The sequence below is a fragment of the Neolamprologus brichardi genome, chromosome 15, assembly GCF_056152115.1.
Source record: "Neolamprologus brichardi isolate AB-2024 chromosome 15, ASM5615211v1, whole genome shotgun sequence".
Taxonomy (NCBI): Eukaryota; Metazoa; Chordata; class Actinopteri; order Cichliformes; family Cichlidae; genus Neolamprologus; species Neolamprologus brichardi.
In genome coordinates this window covers 32876529-32893013 of record NC_142118.1, presented here as the reverse complement: position 1 = coordinate 32893013, position 16485 = coordinate 32876529, and the positions used below count along the sequence as shown (strand labels likewise).

The 16485-nt window shown below is 41.6% G+C and overlaps 1 protein-coding gene across 1 annotated transcript; it reads right to left on the bottom strand.

The window, feature by feature from the left end:
- Nucleotides 1-1167: 1167 nt before the first annotated feature.
- On the bottom strand, nt 1168-3292 carry LOC102783594 (uncharacterized). The gene is made up of 4 exons (XM_006792045.3): nt 2593-3292; nt 2252-2359; nt 2071-2158; nt 1168-1671 (listed from the first exon to the last, which is right to left on the bottom strand). Exons 1-4 carry the CDS (start codon nt 3031-3033, stop codon nt 1493-1495), a joined length of 816 nt encoding a protein of 271 aa, XP_006792108.1. The 5' UTR covers nt 3034-3292; the 3' UTR covers nt 1168-1492.
- Between the last annotated feature and the right edge of the window lie 13193 nt (nt 3293-16485).

Genomic DNA, 16485 nt, shown 5'->3' with positions numbered 1-16485 from the left:
CACATTTTGCACATGGTTGTTGGTGCTTGGTCTGAGTATTACTCGACCTTCTCCGGGGTTTACAGAAAATGGCCTGAAAAGGAGCAAAATATCGAGTGAGCAGCAGTTCTCTGGGTGAAAATATCTTGTTGCTTTGATATCAGAGGTAAGAGGAGAATAGCCAGACTGCTGCGAGCTGATATGAAGGCAACAGTGACTCCAGATAACCACTTGTTACTGGGAAGGTATACAGATGAGCACCTCTGGATGCACGTGTCTGACACGTGCTGAAGCTGATGGGCTACAGGAAACTGGGGCTATGGGTCACACCAGCTCACACAAACTGGACATAATGATGAAATGTTGCCCGGTCTGACATTTGGGTGGTGGTCACAGTTTGCACTAAACAGCATGAAAACATGGATCCATCCCAACTTGTATCAGCGGTTCAGGTTGCTGCTGCTGTAATGGTGAGGGGAATATTCTCCCTTAGTATCAACTGGGCCCTGTTTAAACACCACAGCCTACCTGAGTCTTGTTTCCGATCATGCCCCTTTATGACCACACTGCTTCCAGCAGGATAACACACTGTGACACAAAGCTGAGGTCATCGCAAACTTGTTTCTTGATCATGACACTAAATACGCAGTACTCAAATAACCTCAACAGTCACCAGATCTCATTCCAATCCCACATCTGTTGCGATGTTGCTGAACTGGGAATTTACACCATGGATGCGCAACAAACAAGCAGTAACTGTGTGATGCTGCCAGATCAACATGGACCAAATCTCTGAGGAATGGTTTCAGCAGCTTGTTGAATTTGAGCCGTTCTGAAGGAAAACTGGTGTCCAACCTGCTTCTAGCAAAGTGTAAAGTGGCCACTTCTTTGCTCCCACCTCTAGGTGGCATCAAAACTTGTGTAGCTCCAATCGTTTGGCCTCAATTCAATTTGGCTTCAACTTCACTTTTATAGCCGGGTTTAAATGCAGTTTAACAGCTGCTCATTTGTGGAGCCAAGTTTCACTGCATATAGACCCACACAATGACAGAAATGAATGCCTCATAAGTGAATAATTCTATTTGTTTATCACACTGAAATATAAATAAAGAGCAAAGTCTAGACTGTCTTCCTGGAGTCATGTCATTCAGCCTCTTCAACCACAAACAAAGAGCCAGGACGTCCTGGTAAGGTAAACTTAAAAGTTTTATTTTCATCCGCTTCATATAAAATATTCAAAGTTTTGTACAAATCCATAAAATAAGAAACTGCACATTATTTAAGTACAAAACAAAACAATTGGATAAATCCCTTACAAAGGGAAAAAAGTTACACTCGTCAATATGACTGAACATGTCCAATGAGACATTGAGTTATAGCATGGCATAGCATCCATGTGTCTGACCCTGCAGTGAATCAGCACAGAGCAATGATGTGCGTGTAAACACTCTGGTTTCAGTCCTTCAGTAGTTCAGCGTTTAAGTTAAAGTCATTCTCTCTTTAGCGCTCTGCTTTAATGGTTCGGGGATGGCGGTGTCATTTTTAGATGACCGGCGTTCAGAGAGTTGCTCTCTCGCTCTGTGGCCGTGGAGAAGGATGCCGCCTGCTTCTTGAGCTGCTCCCTCCTGCTCCTCCTGTCTCTGCTGGCTCGCTGCCTACGTAGGAGGAGATCATCACCGTCTCCGGTCAAACCTGAGAGGAAGAGAAGAGTGATGAGTTTGAGGCTGCACTTTGCATTTCTGCTCACAGTTTGGCGTTCGTTATTAATCTTTGGGAAACTTTCTCTGCCTTGGAAATAAAAGTATGTGCAGTCAACATGTTTTTAAAGCTGCTGCCCTCCTTTTCCCTGATCTTTGGACTGTGCTCGCACAGATCTGCCAACAAGTCAGCGCTATAAACTCAGGCGCAAAGGTGAACCTCTTATGTCACTTGTTATGATTCATATGTAGTTCATGCGTGTCTGCGCTCAAGGCTGCCACTTTTGTAAAAAGAGACTTGATGTCTGAAAGTGCTCTGAGGGTCTAAAACTCTTCTGAAAGCAGCACACACACACGCACGCACGGCTTTAAACTTCAATAGCACAAATCTTACCTGATTCTGTGTGGATCTGCTGAGCCTCGCCCCTCAGTGCCATCTCTTCGTGTTTCCTCCTGTGCGCCTTTACTCTCTTATGCGAAATCTGCAGGACACAGAAACTTCTCGTTAAAGTTTTTTTGCTTTAACGTCTCAGGCGCTGGGGAACGCGTGGATTCGTGGATGTGGTGCGGCTCACCTTGTTCTGCAGTGCTTGTAGTTGCAGACTCTGCTTCTCCAGTTTGTCTTGCTGCAGCTTGAGCTTCTCCTCCAGCTGGTCCACGCGTTTGTTCTGAGCCAGCAGCAACTGGAGACAACAGGGAGAAACATCATCAGCTTTATGCAACGTACAACATCCACCGGTCTGGGATGGGAGGTGCTTAAATTTGGAATGAACTATTATTTAAAGAGAGAACTCTTAGTGGCTGCCGCTAAAAGGTTTAAAGGGGCTATTCAGGTCTATTAAAATGGGCGTGCACTGCTCTCATGTGTCTACCTGGTTAAAGAGAAGCCACAAAAGCCCTCTTTCCCCCCTCTCACCTGGATCACTGGGACTCCTGAGTGACCGCTGTCGTTGCTGTCCAGCATCCTCTCTGTAAGCGCTCCCTGCAGCCAGTCCATCCTGGAGTTTAAATCCGCTGTCTGCTTCTTCACCTCCTCAGCCAGCTCCGCCAGCTTCTGACTCTCCTCCAGCCCCGCACTTCTGGCCTTCAGAGCTTCATCTTGCTCCCGCTGTTTCCTCTCCAGCTCGGCCACCGTGCCGTTGAAGGCCTTCAGTTTGGTGTTGATGTCGCTCATCTGGGCTTTGGCCTTGTCCACGTGCTCCTTGAGCCCCAGGCCGAGCTGGAGGAGGCCGTGGGCCACCACGTTCACATCGTCCCACGAGGCCTGTTTCTCCCGGCCCCTCCTGTCAGTGGGGAAACCAACTGCTGCGTGCACCAAAATGGTCACGAGGAGGATGAGAAGTTGAGGCATCTTCATCGTTGTAGGTCCGATCTGGTGTCAGTGCTGCGTCTGAAATCTGTCTCTGTCTGTTGTGTGTGCTGCTCACTGAGAGACACTGAGGCTTTTTATAGCTCTGGTAGGAGAGGAGGAGGGAGAGGGGGCGGGGAAAGTCTCACAGTGAGCAACATGATGCAAGGAGGGCCTGAATTTCTGGTTATACACTCACTGATGCAGAAACATGACGTGTTTACAGTTTTAGTTTTGAGGCTTAGTTTAGCCTTTTTATGCTGATGATGTCATATTTTTGCCTCGTATTCCCACTCTGTTGGTTTCATTTGCTACAAAAACACTTTGACTTCCCGCTGTTCTCACTGCTGATTCATTTACAAATCAACTATTTGTTTTATTATTTCTGTAACATCTGAATAAATGCAGATAATTTCCAACAGCTCGGGGCTATAAAATGTTCCCTTGAAATGACCCACAGATCCATGTGCCATTAGAAGCAGTTATTTCTTTTTCTTTTGATGGCTCTTTTATTAAATCTTAAAAGTCCTTTAAAGTCCCTATTTTCACATCTGATTGGCTTTTAAGCCGTCCCTAAAACAGTTTCACCCAAAAACCAATGATTCCTTTTGGATTTTTTCACGTTTAAGACTAAAGCCCTGATAGCTGAATGCCGTTAATGACCTCAGTGGGTGAAGACAACCAGTTGCTGAATCAGGAATGCTGGTGAACAACAGAGGCTGAGGAGTCACTGTGAGAAGTAGGGGAAAGTTCAAGCCTTCAGGCCCTTTTACACACTCGTTCCTCTCAACAGACTCACGCACTCACGCAGACATGAGGAACGTGATGCTGATGTCCTGCCAGGCGCTCAGACTCACACACGCACGTGTCAGCCGGTCACGGCTCCTGTTTCACATTTAATCACACATTAGGCTCAGATACTGTACTTCTCTCAAAGCGTTAAGCAGCCATCCGAGGAATATGATGAAATGCACATGTCCAAATGTTTCTATACCCACTGTATGTTAAGGTATCACTGGATTAGAGTAAACTTGGAGGTTTCATGCTGCGGGGAAGAGAAAGGCTGGAAAATGTAAGGACAGCAAGTATTGTAGAGGGATAAGAGAGTCAGCCAACAACAAACAACTACATGTTTAACTAAAAGGTCAGTTAATGTTAAACAGTTAATGTTTGACTGGAGTCACTAAGTAATAATATGTTGTTATGGTGGAAAATTAATGCTGAAAAAAATTACTTGCAAGTAAAAGTGAAAGAAACCCTCGCTCTGACTCAGAAGAGCAAACTTGCATTTCCACTGTACATTTTGTCCAATTATAAAAAAAGACGCGTTTCTCCTTCAGCCTCTTTTAAACCCTTAAAATTGTTGTTTATCCACATGTGTCATTATGCAGAGGTGCACTTCTCGTACCAGCAGGATTTGAGTTTTTACATGATGAACCTCTGCAGGGAGCAGGGTACTTCCTGGATGCTGGACACCCGGTGCACGTAGGCCTTCCTCCCGCTGCAGGCTGCTCTTCTGCACGTATCCTCCGAACCCGCTGCACTCAGCTTACGTGAACCAGACCATTGTCCTCAGTCGGCTGCACAGGCAGGTCTCCGTCCTTACTCAGCTCTATCCGAACACTATGTTCGCATTAAACATGAGGCTGCGCTGCTTGCATGTAGCTCATGTCCCTTGAGGTGATAAATGTGGCCCTGTGTGATGCAGGGAGCTGCAGGAGGGTCAGCACAGCCAGCAGACACAGGAGGAGGACCTGCGTAAACTGGGAACCAGTTTTTCCAGTCAGTCTGTGCTTCACTTTGGAATGACTCACTCAGCGTTTTGGGAAGTAAAACAGACTGTATACAAAAGAGGCCAAACTTTCCGACTTCTGTTAGTCAGCAGGCAATCATCTGTAAAAATGAAAGTACTTGAAGCCTCGCACATTTGTATTTTGGCCACCACCACGTTAGTTTCTTGAAGCCAGAAGTTACAAGTAATGGACTAATAAGCTACTCACTCACCCAAACTCAAGAACAAGCTTCTGTACCACACAGCGACTCCTGATATCAGTCAGATAATCCATTCAAACGCTCCAGAAGACTCCAGTAGCAGACACATGACAGTCATCATGGCTACGCCCCTGACTTTGTTTTCCAGGTGGATGAGTTATAAAATAATAGATATATCCACAGAGGCCAAAACTGTGTATTGTACCAGGAGGTAAATGTGCTTTTTAGTGCTGTTACATTTAATATTTCAACATGGGAGATTATGGGGATGACTCGCTTTGAAATACAGTTCAAAGGCTGCACCTCAACACTCATGTTGTGTTCCTTTCATGTCAAACAGTTTTGTTTTTATGTTCAAAAATCACCATTCATAATAAAAACTGTAATTACACATATAGTATCCCTACTTCTCAAGTTTGATTTTTCAAAATAAAATGAAATTCTTGTAAACATTTTGACTTTGATTTGTTATTTATTTTTGATTTGTAGGTTTTATTGATCTGAGCTTGAGTGTGAGTTCTGGAAATTATTGTGACCAAGAAATGATGAGATGAAACACAGCACACTGCTGATCACAGACTAATTCAGGTCAAAGTTAGCAGGTTATTTGTTTTGAAGGACAATCACAATCTAGACTCAAAAACATATTTATGTAAAAAATGCTGGAATTTGATGTAATATTTTTTTAAATTTACATAAGTAGAATGTAAAATGTTAAATTTAATGGACTCTGGTGAAATTAAATTCAGTTTATACCAAACGTTTTTTCATTAATGAATAATAATTTAAATAAATAAACCTTTGATTTTTAATATTTCACTTCTATTTAATTAAAAATGATTGCATCATGTTTATGAGCTTGTAAGTTTAGCACAGATATTTGGTTTAAATCTTACATTTTAATGCTACAATCATTACTAAATATAGCACACTTCACTTTCGTCATGTATTTAATTTGGTACTGTGGCAAAGTTCAAATCTAGAGTGTAATCGCCTCCCTGCGTATTTCTTTTTAGGCTTTTATATGACGACACCCCTATAAAAATCAATGCTGTGTAAAGATAAAAGTGTTACATGATGTGTAATTTACTGTGTCTATCTTTGAAAGGACCTCCATCATCACAGGGTTGGATAGCGCTGTCTGTCTGATTACAAAAAAACACAAACATCAGGCTCTGTTCATCTGCCGTTTTAAAATCTCAAACTTGTAGGAAGTCAAAACAGCTTCTGTTGTCTAAAAAAAGCCCTGAAACCTCCTTCCTTTGTTTATTACCCACGAGGGCACGGTAACTGTGCAGATTACAGCCACGCAGCATGTCCCGTCTGATCTGCACATGTACAGTGCATGAGTTTCCAGAGCGGGGGATCGCAGGGAGACGGTGTCCTCAGGCACCAGTGGGTTAGTGTGTGAAAGGTGAGGATGTTGCTACACGTCTGGTATGTTGCATCAGCCTCTAGCGGGCATGAACTATTCCCATACTATTCCCCCTGAGCTCTGTTTGAGCCCAGACACGCACAGCGGGAGACCCAGAGGAAGAGCCGGGACTCTGAACCCAAGCCTCTAAAAACAGGCAGAGGCACAGCAGCTGGATCAGCATGTAACCATGATCTTGTTTAGTAATTATCAGGAAACTCAAACAAGGAAATTCTCGAACAACTAACCTCAGCAAAGTGTTAGTCAGAGAACTCCGAAAGGAAGCTTTCAGACTTTAAAGGAATCTGGTCGTGGTGGCCAATTACAAGGGTCTTAATCCCAGGTCAGGTGTCGGGTAAGTGGCATAAAGATGAGACAAGAAGGCTAAATAAGCGCTGTCCATTTGCAGCTTGGTAAACCCAGTCCTTTATTTTCTTTATCATATTGGGCTATGGCTGCCATCATTCCATGAAGCTCAGAGATTTCAAGGTATTCTCCTCCACTCCTGGGATATGGTCTGTTTCTTCCATTTTCATGTCAAATGTGTTAAGAGGTCTTTCTTACTTGGCTGTAACCAGAAGTCCCCCCAGCTTTATTAACTTTACCTTGATGCTGACCTACACAATGAATTCACTTTACCGAAATAGCTTTAAATTTGATATATACGCAGGGAGTTAAACTGATGCCAACATTAATATCCACTAGTTAAAGCCAAGCCTATACAAATAATACAAAACGTATACAGGTTTCTGTGAGAAGGCAGCAGTTACCTGCATTTTCATAGGAGTCTGCAGACATTTGAACAGTGATCACCAAGATCTTAAAGTGAAGTCTGAACTTTATGGGGAGCCAGCGCAAAGGCAACAAATTAGGTGTCACCTGAGACCACTTGGAGGACTTGGTAGGTACCTTCGCAGCTGGATTTTGTAACCGATCCAACGATGAAATCCTGAGGCCAAGATACAGTGAATTACAATAGTTCAACAATGAGTTGGACCAGTCAGTTTCCCAGTGTTAAGTAAAAGATAATTAACAGCCATCCAGTTCTTAAGGATAGATATATTTAGAAAAGACATTTACAATTAGATATCATCCACTTAACGATGATATGAAAGGTGCAGAAGATAATAAATACAGTTCAAACAGTACGGGCCCCAAACCAGAACCTTGAGGTACACCATAGGACAGAGTGGCAGATGAGGAGACGTAGATAATGCCATTAAACCGAGACGTACAAGAACAGTCTATTCACCTGCACCTCTCTTTATTAAAACGTCGATTTGTTTCTGAAGAAGATAAATCTCCATCATAAAAATCAAGTCTGATTTCACTTTTTGTTTATTTTTTATTATATTATTGATTCATTTAGAGAGCCTTCATGTTAGCCTGGCTCCTGTTTTTCATGTCAACTTTTGGCAGAGTAGAAAAGTGGGTGAAAGGTAATGCTCGCGCACAGCTCGTACGCAGCTCGTGCACAGCTTCATGTGTTGATGTCATGTGGGATTCATTAAAAACAGCTGTTTTTCACAATTGCAAGGCTGCGGCTCCATTCACTGACTTTCTTCACACTGACCTTTTACCTAGTTTCCACACGCTCGCAGCATCCCTGCTTTACGACTCACTTTGGGACTGGTGGTGTTTTTTTCTTTTTTTCTTTTACACTTTCTGAATGCACTTTAACCCAGAAAGCCGCACCGTTTCCTCAGGGCGTCCTCCCTCTGATCAAACAGAGGAGCAGAGCCAAAGACATGTAAGTCAGAGGTTAGATTTGTGTTGACTGCAAAAACATGCTGACTTTTCGTGTTGATGTGAGTGTGTTAATTGAATTTTATGGCTGCTGTAAATGCCCGAGCAGAGTAAAGTAGCACTTTGACTATTACCCAGTTTTCCTAACGCTGTGTAAAAGCATCAATGTGTAAATTTAAACACTTTATAAGCATCCACACTGGTAGGAAGGGACAAGAGAGAAGTTTTACACTTTACTGGAACCATTACTTTATTTTTTAAGTTAAAGCAAACAGATGTTTTTAAATAGTATTATGATTAGTTTTTATTCCTTGAACTATAAAAGTAGTACTTCATTTTTACCCCTTTCAGGATATTTAAGATCTCCCCCCCACTGGTTTCCAGGCGCCTCTTCAAAAGCTTCTGCTTGTTTTCATGCAGATTTTGAAGTTCACTTGGATCCTTGTCCTGGTGTAAAAGCAAATATCTTCTTTAGACATTTGCATCCAGAATTTGTTGGCATTGTGTTGCAAGTATAAACCTGCATCTGTGCGCAAAACAACATGTCTGTGACTTATCTTCATTTCTGCTTCCAACCTAAACAAACTTCCCTGTGCAGATGTTACTTTTGCATAATTGTGGATGAGATCACAGATACGATCTGAAAATGTTCTTTGATATGTTGTTTTGACTCCCTGTTTGTTTTTATAAGAAAGGAAAATCGCACAATGCTGTGTCTCGACCTGCGTTGCATCCAGCAGTTCAACCAGTAAACACTAAAATGACAAGAGGGGGGAAAGGTCACATCAGATGAAGGTAAAACACAGAATAGGACCATGTGTGTAGTCCATATGCTGGTGCTGGTGTTGGTGGTGGTGAAGGTTGTTTTGGAATAGCTGATGGAAATTTTGAAAGTCACTGGACATCCAAGAGGAGGAGGAGGAAGTGGCACAGTGGGGAAAAATAAGTGGTTTAAAGAACTGAGCTTAAAAAAAAATGTGGGCAGGAGAAGTGACGGAGAAACAAAAGGAATGAGGGACAGATGTTCTTTATCAAACATTTGTCTAAGCTTCATTTAGCATCATTTCCACGAGTTTTCAGTCAGTCTGAAAATGTCATTAATCAGCACAGGCCACGGCCCGCCTTCTCCTAATGACTCATTTAAGGCTTAATGAGACTCAGTGGGCAAGTGAATGTTTTATAAGTTTGTGAAAAACATGAATAATTGACACGAAGCACACTTCAGTCATTGTTTGGTGTAGCAGTTACACCCTTTCGCCTAAAACAAATGCATCTTAGGCTGTTTTCATCTGAATTTCATCACTAAAGTAATCTGCTGTGGGTGTGGTGCACAGTATGCTTGTTGTTCTTCTGTAAGCGATAGGACCACATTCCCATTAAAAAGATCCCCTTTACCAAAACTCTGTGGGACTTTCCACTCTGATATGTGGTTGCCAGATTACTAAAACCCACAAGTTTGAGTTCTCCACCCTGTTTAATAGTCTGATACTGATCGCACATGTTTCAGCATACTCACACTCAATAAAAAGAAGCAGGTATATTTTTGTTATTAACCAGGTATTAAGCTCTGATTCAGGGGTTCACTGCACCCTCCATCCCGTTACTCTGCACTCTGATTGGTCGTGACTGCTCCTGGCAGGCCATGCTGCTGTTTTTACACAGCTCACCTTTTACCCAGAAACTGGGAGCAAAGCCCTCACATGTGCAAAAATGAACAGAAAACAAATAATAAGTGTTGGTTACCGCATGTGTAGAGATTAGGGGCACGGGCAAAATCAGCCCTCTGGTGAGTGTTTGCATTTTGTCTGAATATTCAAATTTCATGGGATTCATATGATACCTGCAAAGCTTTTTTAGGTTTCTAATCCAGAAACAATGACTGAAATGTTAGTAATGGATAAGTTTAGTAAAACACTAACATTAAAACTGCTAATAAAATTGATTTAATTTATGTAACTTTTATCATTTTAATTTGATTATTAATGTTTTGTGAGTGAGTACTGTGAAACAACAGTTTGTTTCCTGAAACAAACTGTTGTTAATTTATGAGTTTACCTCAAATACCTTAATTGTTCTAGTTTTTGTAACTGTTAATATTTCTTTTTGTAATGTTGATCCAGGAGTCACAACCAACCAGAGGATTAATTCACCCGACTTTGTTGAGGCTGTTGAGGCTGTGAATATTTCCTGCAAATATTCACAAACTGCACTGGATGTTTCTGTCTTCCGATCCAACTGTTTGAAGCATTTCTGTGAAATCTATGGATAGTAATGTTCCCATCAAGATGACTTGTACTGACTCAGGAGAGCTCCAGGCTGTTCTTGTAGCACAACTATCATATCAGAGAGCTCCAGTACTTGTTTGAACAGGACTTTTTTCCATTGCAGCATCCAGAGCTGCTAAAGTGTATTTTCACAATAAAAGAGGGAATCTGTTGTGAGGCAAGTTTAAATGACTCATCTTCATAAAGCAAGAGGGTGATGGAGATTTTCCTAAATTATTGGACTAAAATTTATTTTTGATGTAATAATTCTTGTAAATGCTTCCCATTAACCCCTAACAAGAAAACACGTAACGAGGCCGAGCGTGACGGAAACTCTTTTGGTTATGGGAGTTCCCTTTTCTGTTAAATGTGAATTTTCTTGTCAGTGAAATGCTGAAACATTTGAAAGATAATAACTTATAAATAAAGTAGAAATCAGTCATTCTTTTAAACAGGCTCGTTCTTATGTGGCACTTTTCTGCTCTGGTTTATATAACATGCCTCATTCACACACACACACTTTATTCTGAGATTCAAGATTCACACTCACACGCTATTGAACACACTGCAGAGCAACTTGAGATTCAGCATTATGCCCAGTGATTTTTTGACTGGAGCAGCCAGGGATTGAACCACCAACCTTCAGATTAGCAGATGACCCATTCTGCCTCCTGAGCACCCTCAACCAGTGTTGCCAACTCCTCAGTAAGGAAAATCGCTATTGGTTGTCCTAAAAGTCGCTAGAAGTCGCTAAATGACGTCATCACCTAATTTGCATAATTGGTCATGCTAATGTAATTGTAACCTACGCTGCTGGAGAGAGAAATAACATCGTGGACGAGACATAAAGTGAGCAAAAAACGTCCTAAATGCATTTAGAATTTATTTAGAACTACAAATTAAATTTCTTTTAGCAATTATTGTTTTTTGTAATGTCTTTCACGTCTTTTTTTAGCGACTTTTTTAAGAAAAAAAGTCGCTAGGGGGTCTGAAAACTCGCTAAATATAGCGACAAAGTCGCTAAGTTGGCAACACTGCCCTCAACACCTTAAGCCAGTGGCTCAGAGAGCCTCGACAGGTGAGGCATTTAATGAATCTGACATTTTTAGGGAAGATTAACAAACTTCAAGAAGCTAAAATGATGTAATTCTTGATATAAAAGTGTCCTGTGATTCCGATTCTTCTCTGATCGAGTTTTAAAGGAAAAATGGTCAATGACAAAATAATCATTATGTAGAAATAGGAATCTATAGCCACTTAAACTAGAAGACTGCATCATTTATTTATTTTGTAAGCTTGTTTTTCTTGGAAATTCTGAGCATTTATGTGCATAGAGGCCTTGAGACCAATGCAAATGTGTTTATGACTCCTTCCTGTGTGGCCTCATTCTGACTCTACTTGAGACCTGAAGTGAAGAAAACACATTTTGCTGCCAGCGTTTTCTTGGACTTTGATGCATACCCTGAGCTGATAGACAGGTATACTCCTACCTCCATCCTGTACGTACAACTAACTGCTCAGCAGGGAAATTATTTTACAGGTTATTGTTCTGATAAAGAGCCGCTGCTGCTTGGCCTCCAGCTTTGTTTTTCCTCCCTGGCCGGTAATAGCGTACAAAGGTTTCTACAATGTTACCATGAAATGCGGCAGTGAGAGAAACAGCAGAGAGGAGTGGTACCACTGATGGTACAGAATGTGCAGCAGTTTTTATTGCTGTGTTTGTCAGCATTTTAATCATTTCTCAGTTGGGAACGATTGGAACGTGCTGTGATCTCAGGTTTGTGCTTACAGGTGGTTTCTCTGCCCCCAAGTGGCCACATTTTTTTTTTCATCCATCATCCATGAACAGATCGTTCTGGTGTTTTACTCAAAAATTACAAATAATTTCCTGATGAACTTCTGTTTTAGTAAGATCAGTGAAAATCTACCAGGAGAGTCTCCTCTGGTGTTGCACAGAGCAGGCGTGGAGCTAAAGCTCAGAGTGATCCGAATGATAACTTCCTGGCTTTGTCGTGTTTAATGCACATTGCACATTTGCTCTTGAAGACAAACCATCGCACTCCTGGAAGTAATGACTCACTGAGAGAAACCTTGCCAACACACAAACAAGCAGCAACCGCCCTATGTTTCTGGTGGGATGAACTGGGTGTTGACGCCATCCGTGATAACAGAAAACCTTTGATTTGTGGCAATATTAACAAACAAAAACGTTATGATATATTACCACATGTCCTGTGAACAGCTTAAAAGCTTCAAAAGGACCTTGAGAGAGACATGGAAAGAGAGAGACTTTGCCCACTTAAATCAAAGCTCTTTCTTGGGCATAATGGAACTCCAGATTTTTTTCTCCCACACATCTGTGTTTAAAATAAATGAAAGGTTAAAAGGTTGACTTTAGCTGATGGCAGTCCCCTCTTCTTTTAGGAGGATGAGGGTGTGTCCATCTTTTTTAGGCATGATCCAAGTCACTGTGAGGGTGACCTTCTGAACCAGAAGTCGTGCTTACCTGGAGGAAAAAGAAGCCATAAAACCTTTCAGTGCTTCCAAATTGCTGCAGCTTCCTCCATCTGTACGATCCATCAGAACATCTCCTCATGCAAACTCCTGCACGTCTGTGACTGTGGCTGTAAGAAGAAAAACAGCAGCAACCTGTAGGAGACGTGCAGAACCATTAGCAGGAAAATGCACTGGTATACTGAAATAATTTTATAAATTTCAGACCATTTCTACAGTTTACAGAGGTTACAGCTGGGTGGGTCATGACCACACACAACAAAGAAATAAGTGAATGAGTGACTAAGTAAGTGACTATGGTGCCAGACAGGCTGGTTTCAGTAATTCAGAAACTGCTGGTTTGCTGGGATTTTCTCATACAACGAGGTTTACAGAAAATGGTCAGAAAAAGAGAAAAAATATACAGGTCTGGGTTTCTCTGGGTGAAAATGTTGATGTGAGAGGAGAGTGGCCCAAAATGCTTTGCAGATAGGAAGGCAAGAGTAACTCAAATAACCAATTGATAAAGCCCAGTTAAGGAGAAGAATGAGGAAAGACAAAGGGCCCTGGGTTGGAATTGTGTCTCGCAGCACATCTCTTGCTCAACCAGGCGAGATGTACTGGTGCCTCAGAAGAGCATCTCTAAATGCACAACATATTAAACATTTAAGCTGACGGGCTACTGCAGAGCACACCAGCTTCATTCCCTGTCAGATATGAACAATAAACTGAGGCTACAATTTGCACAGGCTCCCCAAAACTGAACAATTCAATTCAATTTTATTTATACTTACCATATATAAATATACCATATTTATATTAATCACAACAACAGTCGCCTCAAGGAGCTTTATATTGTAAGGTAGACCCTAATAATAATAAATACAGAGAAAACCCAACCATCATATGACCCCCTATGAGCAAGCACTTTGGTGACAGTGGGAAGGAAAAACTCCATTTTAGCAGGAAGAAACCTCCTGCAGAAACAGGCTCAGGGAGGGGCGGGGCCATCTGCCGTGACTGGTTGGGAAAGATGTAACCTTGTGTAACATGTAAGAGGTCAATATTTGGCATAAACAACATGGATCTATCCTGACTCTTATTAACTCTACTGTTTTCTTATCACACTTTGAGCCCCTTAGTACCAACTGAGCATTATTTAAATGCCACAGCCTGCCCGAGTATTGTTGTTGACTATCTCTATCCCTTTATAACCACAGTGTACCATCTTCTACTGGCTGGTTCCACCAAGCTAACACTCCTGGTTTCTTTGGGATGGAAAATATCATGTCAATATAGACCTGAATCTCTGAGAGTTTTTCCAGCAGCTTGTTGAATCTGTGCTTTGAAAGAAAAGGCAGTTTTAAAGGCAAAAGGGAGTTCAACACTGGCAAGGTGTAACTTCTCTTTTAACTGAATGTATTCACTTGAAGTCATTGTTTGTTTTTGCCTTGTTTCACTGTAGAGACCAAAACTTTTATGTTTTGATCCAAGTGGGGGAAAGGGTTATCTGTGTGTGAGTGTTTCTTAAGAAGTGGACCAGGTCACAGGTTTTTCTAACAAGATCACAGAAGCAGCAGCTTTGGTACTTCTAAGTATCTGTTCCTCCAGGGTGGGATAGTTTGGCTCCAGAAAGATGAACTGTTGAACTGCACTGCTCTTCCCGTCCAGAGCCTGCAGTGTTTTCAGTGTCGTGTTGCTCATTAATGTATTGACACAGTGTCGTGTCGACCCTGCTGGGTCACACTGACCTGAAAGCATTGTTGCTTCAGCCTTCCTGTCCAGCAGCTCACACTCCATCTTATATCAGTCAGATCCAAACCAAGGTTCAACAATGTGTCACCTCTGCAGTGTTACAGTTCACAAACTGCTTGCCTCTAACCCAAAATCAAACAAACTATCTTGCCAGCTTTCCACAGGTTTCAACATCTCATGTGCTTCTCAGAACTAATGATAACAGGTTTCATTATAACCACATTTAAAGGCAGTTTGACATTATAATCTCAAACATTTCTCTCTGTTTCCAGGTTGTTTAAACACTTTTTTTTTTTTATCATATTTTTGTGTGTCAGTCAGTAATAAGTGATACAATACGTGCTCTATAAGAAAACCATGAGCTGAGATTTTGATGATTGTGACTCTCGTGTGTACTCTCAAAGCTCTTCCTAAAAAGAAAAAAAGAAGTTTTTTTCTTTCATTGTTATAACTCTGTTCTCTCACCCTCATCCCATAAAGACTGTGTGAGGTGAAGAAATGGTCATGTCATCACTGTGAACTGTATAAGTTCCCCATAAAACAGGCTTATAAGCAAAAAGGCAACTGCTTCAGGAGAGGGAGAGGGGAACTGTAACTAAGTCAAATGTTCCTTTTTCTCTCATAGTTTATGGTTTGTTATGGCAGCAAAAACAAACCAGATGCTGGATAGTCTGGCTTCCCAGCAGCAGAGAAGGAGTGGCATTGTTCCCCTATTGTTTATAGATTTGGATGAAGGATGGCAATTTCTAATACTGGCATATTTAAACACCTTTTATTTCAAAAAGAAATGAAAGCAAGTGAGAAAGAGTGAGGAAAAGGAAGGCAGAATAAACTAAAGGTAAACTAGTGTTAACTGCTGGGCATAAAAAATAAAAAGGATAAAAAATTATTCAGATTTAGCAATCATTTATTATTTTTGCCAAGGGCCCTGCTTTTACTGCAGCCTGATTCACATGATACTGGACATTTACAAGATGTTGGGTCCACAGGAGGGTGAGCCAGTGTGGCTCCCTCAGGCTGAGCCTAGCTGGGCTTCATGGGCCAAGGCCCTTTGCTTGGTCGTGGGTCCAGGGTGGGGCCCTAGTAACGATCTGTGCAAGGTAATATGGATCTTCTATCTTGGTCTTGGTCTGGCCTGTCACCAAGGACCAATTTGTCTTGGAAGACACTATCTGGGGCAAATTTCTCCTGGACAAGGTGAGATGTTTCGAACAGGCCCGACTGGGAGCCAACCCAGGGCATTATATCTTTTGGCTGATATGGGAACGCCTCAGCATCCACCCCCAGAAGAGCTGGAGGAGGTAGCAGATGAGGGTCTGGGTATCATTGCTTAGACTGCTGCTCAGTGACCTAAAACAATGGATGGATGAATGGTTAAACCCAGTAATAACAATTTATATTACACTTTTTGCGAAAGCAATCAACAGCTCTGTGTGATATGAAAAAGATATTAAATGGTTGAGAATGAGTGTATTGTTTGAATTTTAATATGTTGATTGTTTGAGCTGATGCACAAATAAGAAACAGGTTGAGTAGACTCCAACAAAAATGTAGCCCCAAACTTTGAGCCTCAAGGCCATAAAAACAGATTTCACAATTAATTGCCGTGTAAGCTTAACAATGGTTACAATTCACCATTAACAAGGTTTTTTAAAAATCCGTGAACCCTCAGAGACACATTTGAGAGCTGAAAGTACAGAGTAATGTAGCGTTCATTTGAGGTCATTTCTGTGGGAAGAAAATCCCTGTGGACAGACCAGTCATCCATAAAAGTTGTTGGATTAAACCCTCCCATAA